The 14833-nt window shown below is 33.6% G+C and overlaps 1 protein-coding gene across 1 annotated transcript; it reads right to left on the bottom strand.

Annotated features, from left to right (window-relative positions):
• Positions 1–439: 439 nt before the first annotated feature.
• Positions 440–2606, bottom strand: LOC112523538 (lysine histidine transporter-like 8). Its single transcript, XM_025133180.1, has 5 exons — positions 2274–2606; positions 1899–2032; positions 1372–1805; positions 1144–1275; positions 440–1062 (listed from the first exon to the last, which is right to left on the bottom strand). The coding sequence occupies exons 1-5, from the start codon at positions 2573–2575 to the stop codon at positions 574–576; spliced, it is 1491 nt and encodes a 496-aa protein (XP_024988948.1). The 5' UTR covers positions 2576–2606; the 3' UTR covers positions 440–573.
• Positions 2607–14833: the final 12227 nt, after the last annotated feature.

Below are 14833 nucleotides of genomic sequence, written 5' to 3'. Positions count from 1 at the left end.
TTAATGTGATGCTTTGCAAGTGTGATTTATAAAAAGGTTACCAAAACGAGTTGTTTTTGTTGTTCTATTAAGTTTCTCGTCGATAGAACTTATTAAGACGTCTTATGAATTTGTTGCTACATCTTTTGATACTTAAAGTAAGATTACATAGTACTTATTACCGCGTTTGGGGTTCCTAAAAGTGTTGTAGATATCTTCCACTACTCCCCTTCAAGTTGAGCATGTAGGCCATAAATGTGCCACTTGATGAATATGACCAAGGGTTTAGTGAATTCGCAACTATCTCATTAAGTACAAACATGTCTAGTCGCAATATCGACAACTTGTATGGTTGTATTCGATCATGTACATAATAACAGTCGATCTCAATATGCCAGAAAAAGATAAGATATGGTATCAAAAGCGACTTAATTAGTTGTCACGATAAAAACACGAATGTAATGACCCAAAATATGGTCGAATCGTTTAATTACTATTTGATGTTAGTTCATACAATATGATAATGAAGTTTAAAAAAACAGTAAAATAAGGTATTTGGATTTGTTAGATTGTGTTAATTCTAATGGTATCCTGTTAACGTGGATGGAAGAAGTTGGCATCTAAACCTCTGGAAGCCAAGTTCCACACACCAACAACAGTGACCAACACGCTTAGCCCTATTCCTAAACACCCAAGCCCAAGGTTAACCCACCACCTTCTTGATCTTGTTGGTGGTTTCTTGATCGCGATCCACATGAGACTTGGGTACCCGAACGTTATACACAGTGCAATCCCTCCAATCAATATCGCAAGGGTTGGCAGGAATGGGACCGCCACCGATATAAAGAAGGTCACACCTCCAAAGACAATCCGGATCACTGTACGGATGAACTTTGTGCATTCCTGGTTCGTTCTGCTTGCGTATGCGCGTTCCAGGTTGTCGTAGACAACCATGCTGTAGATTTGGAAAGCAGTCACGCAGCTTATGACGACTTGGACGTATATGACGCCAAGCACCGGTTTTGAGGCATAGTGGTGGAGGGAGGAGGAGAGAGCGGTTAACAATCCTCCGTTGGCCGGAAACTGGAACCATTTTGAGTGTTAATTAGTACATGATTGAGGTTAAATTCGAAGGTTGATTTTGAAATGGAAGACTTTGCTAACCTTGTTCCCCATGGCCCAGTATCCAACAATTGCAAAAGGGAAGAAACACATTGCAATGATGAGATATGATGCGATCACTCCTTTCCACATGAGGTTTGATGATGAGCGATTTGGGGTTGACGGCAAAGTACCCTTTAAACAGCACAACAAATTAAGCATGGTTAATCATGTTGTTAATTAATTAAAGTATCATTATTGATTAAAAGCAGTTGGATATATAACATTTACCTGTATCTCTAAGACAACATTATGGCCTCTAAATGCAAGGGCAATGATCCCAAGTGCATTCAAGATGCTTCGAACTCGACCAACTTCTGAGGCAACAGCTTTTGATGGATCATAAACAGTATGGTCATCCCTTCCTTTTGCAATGAAAAATACCCATAAGATCGTACAGTATCCAACCGCCATGATCGCTCCAAGAAACGAGACAAGAGCTACGGAATGCAAATTCGGCAAGAAGAGGGACACAAGAATTGCCAAACAAATGAAAACCAAGAACCATTCTGTAGTCGTCAAGGTCTGTTTGGAAGAACAATCCTCACACAAGAGTTGATAAAATCGTTTCATGGTTCCACCGCCTGTGATTATGAACATCACACACGTACCACCTGAAAGATACATGATTGGGAAGATGGCTAGAAGTTTCCCCAATTTTTCACCTACAAAATGAAGTCATTCAACATTAAAGGTCCACTTTTTGTATCTTCATAAAAGGTCTTTTAGTAAAGAAAAGGATGTTGATATATACACACCAAAGGCAGCCATGGATAGTTGAATGTATCTGTTGTAACGAGTACCGTCGATGGACTCATGAAGATTCACTAGCAACCCAATCGTGTAGAGCTGCCATACAAATGCCACAGACAAACACAGAATCCCCCAATACCTGCAACAAGAAAGTGTATATGGGTCCAATTAATCAGTGCAGAACATATATATATATATATATATATATATATATATATATACAATTCCCCAACACCCTCTCTCTCTCTATATATATATATACATACATATATATGTGTAGAGATATTGTTGTCGTTACCAAAACCTTTAAATAAGTAATTTTTAAGTCGAAACTTTTTCATGGCGATGAATGGAATAGAAAATACACCCGGTGGTCTTACCAGCCGAGATATACAAAGGCGAGAGGGAGAAATAGTGTTTGAGTTCCGATTCCGGAGGAAAGCAAATGGAAGGTCGCCGTCCACGAATTCCCGTTTGTTGATTGGGTGATTGGAAACCAACGGTCCGGTGGTTGCTTCATTACATTCCGGTCTACCTGGGAATCAAGTTGCTCGGATTCCGGAGTTGTGGAGTAGTAATCCAGCATGCACTGGCATGCGATATCCCCTTCACCACTCATTATATCAATCCTTTTTTCTGAAACACCTTCTCCTTGCTTCCTTCCATCCACCATCTCACCCATCTCTTTGCACCTGCTTCACCTTTTCTATGGTATTTCCAGAGACAGATTTTGATCTCTTTAAACCTACTTCACTTTTGGTGGGTGTGTTTTAGAGAGAGAGAGAGAGAGAGATTTTGATGGGTGTTAATGAAGAAAAACTAAAGGCATAATCGACTTTATAAACCTCACCTCCAACTCCAATGATCGATAACTGTTCTATCCCCAGCCCCTCCTTTTTTTTTCCCTATTGTTTACCTACTTCAAACATTAAAATAAGTTTATTTTATTTTTCATTTTTAACCCTTTATATTTTTAGTTTTAACCTTTTAACTTTCTAAATACTTTTCTTTTATATCCTTTACGTTTTTTTGTTATTTTTAATCTATACTATAATTACATATATTAATTAATTACATATTATTATTAATTAATAAAGTATTAAGGATACATGTTTTTTAATAATTATATAAATTAATTAACTTTATATTATTACTAATTAATGATGTAATAAAAATATGTATTTTTTAAATTATATATTTGTATATGAATTTTTTTCAATATTATACTTTATATCTTTATAAAAATTTATTATATTTATTTACTTCTTTATTTTTATTTTATACCCTTATAATATTTATATAATTACAGTTCCATAATTAGATAAAACGATGTTCAATATGTTCAATATTGGGTTTACGCATAAAAAGTGGTTTTTAAGAGTTTTTGTTAAATGCTTTATAATATAGTATAGATATACGTTTATGTATGTTAATGTGATAAAARTGTAAAAATAAATTAATTAAGTAACTACAGAATATAAAGTATAATTTTAAAAATAAATGATGTATCATAAATAAATAAATAACTATAAAAATATAAATCGTAAATATTAAAAATATTTTTTCATAATATATAATATATAATAATATAATTAAGTAAAAAACAATTCAATATTTGACTCATTTCGAAGGTATTAACGAGCCGATTATAATGGTGTAACTTGTTAAAATAAAAATGTATTTTTTAAACATATTTTAATTGATATACAATTATATATGTTAATTTGATAAATGTGTAAAATGAAAAACTTAAAAGTAAAGAACGTAAAGTAAATTAATTAACTAATTATAGATGTATGAAATGTAAATTTAATATTTTAATTTTAAAAAATTGGATTGAATGTGAGGGAGTGAGTATGTGAGGAAACGAGTATGTGAGTAAAGGGGTTGAAAAAGTTGACGTAAGTGATATCAATATCAACCCCAAACAGGGGTAAACAAAAAAGAAAGCATTGAATGGTGCTTCTAGGAAAGAGAGGGAGAGAAAAAGAGAAGGAGAAAGAGATTATTTAAATAGTATGTGTCACAATGACATGAACATGGTGACGTCATTATATAATACGTCCACGCTTACGATTCGTGTTATATAAGTTAGGGGTGAACACGGGTTGGGTTGGGCGGTTTATGACGTTTTTTCAACCCAATCCAATTACGGCGGTTTGAAAAATTTCAACCCAACCCAACCCATTCAAAAGTATAACCCAACCCAACCCAACCCTTGCGGGTTAGGGCGGGTTGGGTTGGGTTGGCGGGTTACTAAAACTCATAAAATTGTCAAGTGAAATATGATAAATAATACTAAAAGTATACCAACAAAGTCATTAATTATTACAATCATCCAAAAGTATATATAAAGACTAAATCCTCAAGTCTTGAAATCAATTTTCAAAAATCAAAAGTTTGATACGAGTAATAGACTTCCCATTTTCATATGTTAAATGTTCAATCAAGTACAACCGTCTTTGACCTTCCCGACTCCGATGTTGCATTCTCCTTGAGCTTGTCTACAATTCAAAAACAATATTAAATAATTTAGTAAGAATATGTAACTATATAAGCATGAAAAAAGAACAATCGTTAAGTTTACTTTCTTCAAGAAAGTCATAAGATGAAATTTCATCTAAAAACTCACTTATTTGAATCCCCTTATTGTTCTCTTTCAACCAACTTTGTGTGCATACAAGGGCCTCCACCATTTTTGGACTCAAAGAGCTTCTAAATGAGTCTAAAATACGACCGCTAGTACTGAAGCCGGATTTAGATGCTACAGTAGATATAGGTATAGCAAGAACATCTCTAGCTATCATAGACAAAATGCTATACCTATTAGTATTATCTTTCCACCAAAGTAATACGTCAAATGATGGAGTTTTTGGATTGATAGATCCATCAACCAAATATCTATCAACGTCGTTCATGTTTTCCGGCACGTCCATTTGTTGTTGTTGCAAAAATGATTCCAATAATCTTTTTCTTTGAGATTCTTTGGAATCATTCTTTGGTGGTGATTCTAGTTTGGTAGCCTATACAAAAAAAGGACGATGGCGAAGGACGGACGAAGCGATGGAGAAGAAGTAGGGACGACGGCGATGGAGAAGAAGTAACGACGGTGATGAGGAATTGAGGATTTGCCGATTTGGTGACTGTTTCTAAATTCTAAGTAGCGAGTAGGAGTAAGCGAGGGTGAAGTGGTGTAGTGGTGTACCAGTGATAGTGAAGCCGTGAAGGGGGAGTAGGACTAGGGTTTGTAATTTTGTTTAATTGTTATTCCATTTTTGTTGGCTTGTTGGCTGGTTGGGCACTTGGGCTAAGCCTAAGGATTATTGCAAGGGATTATTGGGCTAAGGGATTATTGGGCTAAGGTGTTAAACCAAATTCACAAGTCACAACACATMTTTCATTTTTATAAATATTACATATATATATATACATAATTTTATAAAAAAATATACATTTGAGGCGGGTTGGCGGTTTGGGTTGGGTTACGTTATGCCAACCCAATTTCAACCCTTCTAATTAGCGGTTTGGCGGTTAGCGGTTTGGCGGTTTAGCGGTTTGGCGGTTTGGGTTTAATCGGGGTTGTTAGCGGTTCGGGTTGGGCGGGTTTCACGGGTTGGCGGTTTTTTGTTCACCCCTAATATAAGTATATATATATATAAGTATATATATATATAAGTATATATATATATATATATATATAAGTATATGATAGGATAATTGAAGAAAAAGAGTCCACACACAACAACCTTATTCATTTTCATTTTCTTTAAACTTGAATCTATCGTATAATGAAACAGTTGTATATATTTTTTCCAAGAACTTACGTTCATAGTAGAAGTTATTGAACGTATTTATGTGTCACGTATCTCCATATATTGTGAATGTTCTTAACGAAACAATGTTAAAGATATAATCAAAATTGATGTATTGAACTTGTTTTTGGGTAACTATGAGTATTCGGGACAACTTACACGCACCGACTAATTCTTTGGATAGTAACGAATAGCTTGAAGTCATCGCATATGAAGCTCCATGGTCACAACTGTTAAAACTAGTTTTATTATAGCAATCTTGACACTTCTTTTGACTTAAATTAGTTTTCTGATTTAAGTTGGTTCTTTATTGATGGTTGTAATATTCCTGAAGGAGCATAATGGTTGATTCAAGAAAAGGTAGAAGGGCTGTGCTGATAAAAGATGTTGAAGTTGAAGGTTAGGGGAGCATGAAGTTGGTTTCTTGGAGGACTATATCTGTAATTTCATTATTCATATTTAAGTTTGTTGTTTTCTTCATTTGAGGGCAAGATTCATTTTCATGCTCTAAAATTTGTTTCTTTATTGTAGTTTAATTTCTTTCTATCAGTGTGTGAGAAATTAGGATTTTCATTCGTATAAATTTTTGTATTTAAACATTCGGATCTTTTTAGGATTTGTGTTGAGAATGATACGAAATTTTATGTTAAGGTTTTCTAGATGGTCAGGAGGAGTCCCGTCTATAGGCCAGAGGGGCGACGGTCCAGGGCAACAAATAACTCAAGGGCATTACTTTCTGAAGCCCATTTCTATATAGATAGGTTCATTTTGGACCTTAAAAAACATTATTGTTACTCTATAACGTAAGGGACAAGGGCATCGACCGCATCATCATTCATCTGATTCATCTATCTCAGTCTCGCTTCAAAATTCAAGAGTGACTAGAGTAGAGTATTAGACGAACTCACAATTCATGAACTCCGAAACTCGTTCTCCCCCTCTCTCTCTAAATCGTTTGTGTTTCTAGGTGACCTCTGACCTGAACAAACCTCTCGGCTCTCACTCTCGCTCGGCTCTTGAGTCTCGACCTAGTTTCTGGAAAGGGTCTAGAACTCGTTTGATTTTGAATCGTCAATCATCGCGAACCACGACTAAAAAAGGTGTTATATTTCTTTTCTATGTATCATATCATTATTCATTTGTTTAAGATATGTCTCCTCGATCACAAATATAAAATAGTTTCCAAGCCTAGATTGAGTGCCTAGATTAACTAGGTTTCAAATCTTACATAAAGTCTAGGCTGAGCTTGGGTCTTATTAAAACCGAATGCAGTTGCTATTCCAAAACATGGAAGATGTTCCCGAATATTTAAATTCTTCTCATGCATCTAACTAGCACTCAACTTTTCATGATGTCGCTAATATCATACGCCAAAGACCTGAAGCACATGCCGACAAATAAAAAGGGGTTAATTAGGCTTAACACCTAGTGAATTAAAACAATTTTCATCATTAATATACAACATTAAAGCTGAAAGAATATTATTTAAATAATAATTTCCAAGATAAAGTGTATTGAATATAAAAGCAACCTCTTTCCTAAAACCCATCATTATCGTGATAAAACCATGTTAATGAAAACACATGTTTAACATGAAACCAAAATTCAATACCCACACAAAATATAAATAAAACTTGATATTCAAATGCCGGAAACATGAATAAAACTCAAGTATTCAAAACAACAAAATGTAAGTAATAGACGACATTCAAAACATCAAATTATGGGTATATTCCGTACCCAAAATAACATCAAAAACATGGGTCAAATATCATGTCCAAAACAAACATTTATGTGATGAAGGAGATCGACAATTTTAGCCCCACAATTCTAAAATGGGAATATCTCCTCAGGAGCCTATCGTCTAGCCTTGCAATGAATACAATAGTAGGTTACATATCTATGTTATATGAACTTCACTTATGGATTAACATTTTTTAAGATCAACCACTCCCAGTCTGTAGTTTAATGAGTTAACAAGCTCAACTGCTCCAAGTCTATTGCTTGTGGATTCACCAAGTTCAACTACACTAGGTCTATACTTTGAGATCTCCAAAATCCTARTTAWGCTCGTTCACAAGAAATTACATTATGTTGGTCAATAGTTGATGCCYGACTCAAAGAGTCCCCACCATATTGCCTATGAAGACCCAATGCCTATTTCACGCAACAATAAGGGAATGATCATCCATTCAAACTGACTCCTATGCCTACGCAACAATAAAGTCAATAGTGTGTCTTGCGACGACCGGGAGACCCGATCTATTTTTTGTTTGGTTTTTTGTCTTGAGATCTGTTCCTTCTTTATGGATCCATTTTTTGTTTTCTTGGTTTATGTTTTACTCGATTCTCTCAGGAATGTTGAATATCTATTCAGGTCTCTGTGTAATACCATCAAATCTGGAAAAGCGACTAAATTAAAGTTTTCAGTAAAGCATCGATTAAAAGGTAAATTCCTTTCTACAAATCAATACCTGATTTCCTCAAAAAAAAAAAAAAAGTCCAGATTTAACATCAACAAAGTGGCAAACCAAACCTTACATAAAGTCTAGGCTGAGCTCGGGTCTTACTAAAACCGAATGCAGTCGCTATTCCAAAATATGGAAGACATTCCTGAATATTTAAATTATACTCATGCATCTAACTAGCACTCAACTTTTCATGGTGTCGCTAATATCATATGCCAAGGACCTGAAGCACATGCCAACAATAAAAAAAAAGGTTAATTAGGCTTAACGCCTAATGAGTTAAAACAATTTTCATCATTAATATACAACAGTAAAGCTGAAAGAATATTATTTAAATAATAATTTCCAAGATGAAGTGTATTGAATATAAAAGCAACCTCTTTTCTAAAACCCACCATTATCGTGATAAAACCTTATTAATGAAAACACACGTTTAACATGAAACACCCACACAAAATATAAATAAAGCTTGATATTCAAATGCCGGAAACATGAATAAAATTTAAGTATTCAAAGCAACAAAATGTAAGTAATACATGACATCCAAAATATCAAATTATGGGTATATTCCGTACCCAAAAAAACATCGAAAACATGGATAAAATATCATATCCAAAACAAACATTTATGTGACGAAGGAGACTGATAATTTTAGGCCCATAATTCTAAAATGGCAATATCGCCTCAGGAGCCTATGGTCTAGCCTTGCAATGAACACAAAAGTAGGTTACATATCTACGTTATATGAACTTCACTTGTGGATTAACATTCTTTAAGATCAGCCACTCCAAGTCTGTAATTTAATGAGTTAACAAGCTCAACTGCTCCAAGTCTATTGCTTGTGGATTCACCAAGTTCAACTACACTAGGTCTATACTTTGAGATCTCCAAAATCCTAGTTAAGCTCGTTCACAAGAAATTACATTATGTTGGTCAATAGTTGATGCCYGACTCAAAGAGTCCCCACCATATTGCCTATGAAGACCCAATGCCTATTTCACGCAACAATAAGGGAATGATCATCCATTCAAACTGACTCCTATGCCTACGCAACAATAAAGTCAATAGTGTGTCTTGCGACGACCGGGAGACCCGATCTACATTGATAGTGGTAGAACACAAAAGTATACCACAAGTATATATTATGGAGCTTTTATTATGAAACATTGGTCATCGAGTTCATCCACCCATGATAAAGAATCTCATGTGGGTTGTTAAACACCGTAAAAGTTTTTCTTGCTGATATTTTCACAAAATCTCTTGATGTAAATCATCATAATTGTTTATGTTCTATGTTGAACATGCTTGACTTGTTCAAGTGTCAAGATTGAGGAAGGATGTTAAAACTATTTTTGTTGTAGCAATCTTGACACTTTTTGACTTAAACTGGTCTGCTGATTTAAGTTGGTTATCTATTGATGGTTTTAATGTTGAAGGAGCACAATGGTTGATTCAATGAAAAGCAGAAGGTTGTGCTATAAAAGATTCTGAAGTTGAAGGTTAGCAGAGCATTAAGTTGGTTTCTTGGAGGAGTATTTATGTAATTTCATCATTCACATATAAATTTGTTTTTTTATTAACCTGGATATTCAACCTGCTATGTAAGCCGACTAATCTCAGGATGACCACTTGCTTTGCAGTAGCCCAAAGTCACTGTACCTTCGTGGCCACAATAAGATTTTTATTCCTCCTTAGATTTAAATTTGGGATTTCTAGGCACTTTTGACTTTTGGAATAAGCTCAAACCAATCAGGCACCACCCTTATGGTTAAATTTGTTGTTTCTACAAATGAGAGTAAGATTCATTTTCACGCTCTAATATATGTTTTGATATTGTAGTTTAATTTTTCTCTCTCTTAAAAGTTAACGTTGAATCTTCTTACATTTTTGTATTGTAAACATTCAGATCTCTTAAAGTTTGTGTTGAGATACATCATACATATTATTAAGATTTCTAAAAACAAAAAAAAAAAATTTATGGCACATGAATTCGAACACATAATAGATGAAATTTTCCATTAAATCACTTGATGTTTAATTAACCAGTTCACAACCCAACAGGTTTAATGTATTGAACTTATCTCGTTGATTTTATGACCTTTTACATTTGTCATCGCGTCTTTGCTTAATTAATCATGTTAGTTTATTTTATTAAAGAATTTTAAATATTTAATCATAGTTAAAAGATTTTGTTTTCGTATACCCTTTGAAAACCTTAGGTCACAGATGATGTGAGAGATGGATACATTCTTTCTTGCACCAAACTTGACCAAAGTTATATATATATATAGGTTGGTTATTATACAACCCTTGACATTTGTGCAACCAATACAACCYAATCTCGACCGTTCATTTCATTTGATTAATATGTGATTTCATAGAAGTTTTGATTGTTTCATAATATAAAGTATTGATCATAATAAATAAACCATATTCATCTTCCATAAATATTCAAATTATAATAAATGAATTCTCATCATTTCCATAAATATCTCAATTTATTGAGTTACATTGGTTGTACAAATGCAACAGGTTGTATTTGAAACAAACTCTTTCTCTCTCTCTCTCTCTCTATATATATATATATAGATATCAATATCAACACAAACACGGTAACACATTGACCAACAAAAACATGTAGTTTGGTGCAATTTATGTTTGAATTATTATAAATATAAAGGTTATCAACTATGATTAGTTTATTTCTTTTTCTAACATGGGACATATCAAACATGAGACGAGTTAGAGAGCAAGAAGACATTTTTGGAATTAAAATAATCTGAAAATGACAAAAAGCAATGACGTCTGAATGGTAACTCTCTAGACACCCATTGAGGCAACAAAATTGAATGCACTATACTTGGCATCTGAAATTAGATCTTAACAGATGTTTCCATAATAATAATAATAAATTATTATTATTATTATAGTAATAATTAATAGGTGCATGTATGAATGGAAAGAAAGAAAAGTTGTTAATATATTTGTTTATTTAACTAATCTTACCAAACAGCCGATGAACTTGACAAATTAAGAATCAACTAATGAATTAGATTCAGTCATCTTAATTGATTTTTGCTTTTAAATGATTTTTTATTGTATCTGTCGATAATTAAAACTAAGATAAAAACGAAAGTTTATATGCATGTAAGGTTGTTCAAAATAAGTTGGAGCAACAAAACGTGGAGTCGACTTTATGCGTATAAACGTGTCTGCATCTTTGGTTTCATAGCATCCTAATTAAATACAATTTAAGTAATTTATAATTTTTCTTGTTATCTTGTTTTGGAGGTTCAAATACGGTGACTCTGTGCTACTTGCAAAGCAGGTGGTCGTCCTGTGATTAATCAGGTTGGATATCCAGTTTAATAAAAAAATGTGTGAGTATTAATCTATAAGAGTGTGAGTTTAGGGATAGTTTGAGAAATTAGAATTGCATGATGTTAATAAGTTTTCATATACTTATTTTTTTCTTCGGAGGTCTTTGGACTTTTTTTGATTTTGGAAATCGTTTCACGTGGATTTTTGTATTGTCTTTTATCTCTATTATTTTTCATTGGGCGAGTTGTTGACAAATGTCTAAAACCAATTTTCTTAACAGTTTTATACGTGACAAACAATTGACGAGCTTCATTTGTGAAAAATCAACTGAGTTTGTCCATTTCCAATTACATTAGAGCGTTTACATCATAAGTAATATGACAAAAGAGTTGTTTTTTAATTAACATAAATATGAATATTTTATATAAAAGAGTTGGTTTCAACAGAATTTGTTAATACAGTTCTTTTATTATACATTTGTCTTCCATGTTTGCAAAGAAAAAAACTTGGATTCTGTAATATCTTGGTTCATTAAGTTTTATTAAGATAGAAAGTTCAGTGGTTTACTGTGCTTTTTGCTTATAGTTCAAGGTTTCGATTGAAATTTTTGAAAACCCATTTACGTGTGTTATCTCCTTCTCTAGTCATTTCTATATTTTGGTCTCTTGCATCCTCTAAGTGTGTGTGTATGTGAATGTGTTTGGGTAGAAAGTTTTTCTTTGAAGTTCATCTTCTAGAGTTGGCCATTGAAAAATGGTGTCGAGTCGTGTGGTTGAAAATTTTCATCAAGGTATGTTCGTCTTCCAACCTCTTACTAGGGAGTCTTGCGTTTGTTATGTTTTGAGTTAGGTATAGAGGGTGGAAATTCACAGAGGAGTTTGATTATTGGTTTGATTTTAAATTTCTTGAATTGGTTAAATCTTTTGACTAGAGTTCTATTTCAACTTTATTTTTAAGTTCATGGTTTATTCCAAGGTTGATTAAGTCAACTTTCATGATTTATGAAGTTTTATGGTTGGATTTGAATTTGGATTTAACCCAGTTTGGATTTGAATTGAGTTTTGAAACTGGAGTTGTAGGTCAAAGAACAGGGGTCAATGGACTCCAGTGAGTCCTGCGACTTCAGTTGCAGGCTAGGTTGTGTGACTTTATGTGTTGTGATATTTTGAATTTTTGATTCATGTCCTTTTTTTAGGGGTCAATCTATGGGTTATTGTTGTGTTTTGGTAGAAATAGAAGTGTTCCTAAGGATTGGTAAGTTTCTGGTTTACGCATAGGGTTGAGCAAGTCAAATCAAGCAAGTCCATCGACTTATGCGGCCTTTTTTCCTTGACCTTGGTCGGTGGCAAGTCTTGTAAGTCATTGTTGAGTAACTTTTTTATTTTTTCCTGGTGTTGTTTCGGGGTCTTTCAGGGTATCGTTTTTGTTTCTTAAAATTTGTTTAGATATAAGATTGAGTCTAACTCTCTCTTGATTCTTTTCTATGCTCCCTTTACCGAGTTTTAAGTTTTCGGTATCGGGATTCGCTAACGGATGTGAATTTAAAGTATCCTCGTAATCAATGTGAGCTTTCTTATAACATTTTCGAACTAAAATGCATATAATATCAAGTGATACCCCGATGTTACGGTTTTCTATTACATGTTGTTGGGAGTTAATACATATGGTGATGATTGATTCTCGGGATAAAAGGGACTTACACAACAGAAGTTGTGTGCGTTGTAACTGTGAAGGTCCATGAAGGGGGGATATGTATATATATTTTGTTCATAAATATGTTTCGTATGGTGGACCATCGTCGATATTATTTTTTTAATTAACTGGTTTATACTGGATGTTAACTGACAGGGACTAGAAGTCTGTATGGTCTAACTCTCATTTTATTCTAAAAAATATGCATTTCAAGGGAACATCAGTTAGAAAATAAAGGAAAAGGAAAAGCATGAGATCGTGTTATGTGAACTATTATATATAAAGCTTGTTGAGGATTTGGTGAAGTTTACTTTTAGTATTCTGGTTATATGAACCTATTTGTATGAAGTTCTATTTTAGCAAAAAGTTTGTAGTAGCTTTAATCAGCTGTATAATTTTGTAAGTTAGGATCCAATAGATACCCCGTATGGTTTGTGTTGGTCTCTGAAGGGTTAATGACTTATATTAAATGTGTTTGTAGAAGAATGGGGGATTGAATACAAACACAACAAATTTTCAATTTTCAATTCTATATTTTGTATTAAAACAAAGAATTATATATTTGTTACAGAAGTTTGGAAGGTAAGACATGTGATCTTAAACAATCTGACCGGTGACAAATTTGTTAACAGTGAAAGAGTAAGAGAAGAAGGCATTCTTTCAGATATGAAGAGCTGAGATAATCTTCAGAGGTTAAGGTGTTGATATGAAAGAATATGCATTTAGAAATTCTTCAAAGAGTCAAGTTGCATTTGATCCAGAGACTGCCTCTTATAGCAGTCCATGCTCTAAATGCCATAATGCAACTTCAACGCGTGTCTTAATTTCATTTGATGATCTATGTACCTTTGTACTTTTCATATCAGCCTTTTGATATGATGTAGAAACTTGTTGTTTCAACCATCCTTCTGTATGTTGAGTGAACAATAAAGAAAGTATGATACTAATTAAATAGTACTTTTGAACTTGCTTTACCTAACATACTTTAATGTGTAGGGTGAATTAGTAAAGTAAATGAATTATACTTGTTGGTCCCGTAAGGGTCTACAAGAATATAAACAGTTTGTAGAAGGGGGGGATGAATACAAACACAGTATTTTCAAATTTAAAATATATATTGATAGAGAAGATCAATACAGATTTTACAAGACTGTTTGCGGAAAGATAAGGTAAAGAAAACCTATTTAAACAATCTTTGGTTACACACAGATCTTTAGTAAACACAGAAAAGAGAATGATATATGATAGATCCTTTACTTAAACTAGAGGATGCTTGAAGTAAGAATTAGGTTGAAGAGTGATGCGCGCGCTCTGCAAAGAGAAGAAACACTTCTATTTATACCCAATGCATTAAATGAACATTTAATGCAATAAGGTATGTTTAGAGTGCGTGTCAAGCCTTAAGAGGAAGGCTTGTCCTTTGCTACAGTGAATAGTACAAAAGCACTATTCTTGAGCAGACATCCTTGCTTAAAGTTGGTGGACAAATAGTCGACAAGTTGGTGGACAAATAGTCGACTAATCGGCTCCGTACCGTACTAACTTTTGCAAGGGTATGGGTTTGTCCTTTGTGTGCATAAGGACAAGACAACAACAATCGTGCTAAGCAAGCTTCATTTGATCGCTGAATGCTGGAATGACCTGAAG

Source organism: Cynara cardunculus (assembly GCF_001531365.2).
Source record: "Cynara cardunculus var. scolymus isolate 2C chromosome LG 12, CcrdV1, whole genome shotgun sequence".
NCBI classification, from domain to species: domain Eukaryota; kingdom Viridiplantae; phylum Streptophyta; class Magnoliopsida; order Asterales; family Asteraceae; genus Cynara; species Cynara cardunculus.
The sequence above is the reverse complement of the archived record's forward strand: the minus strand, read 5'-3'. Positions and strand labels throughout refer to the sequence as shown.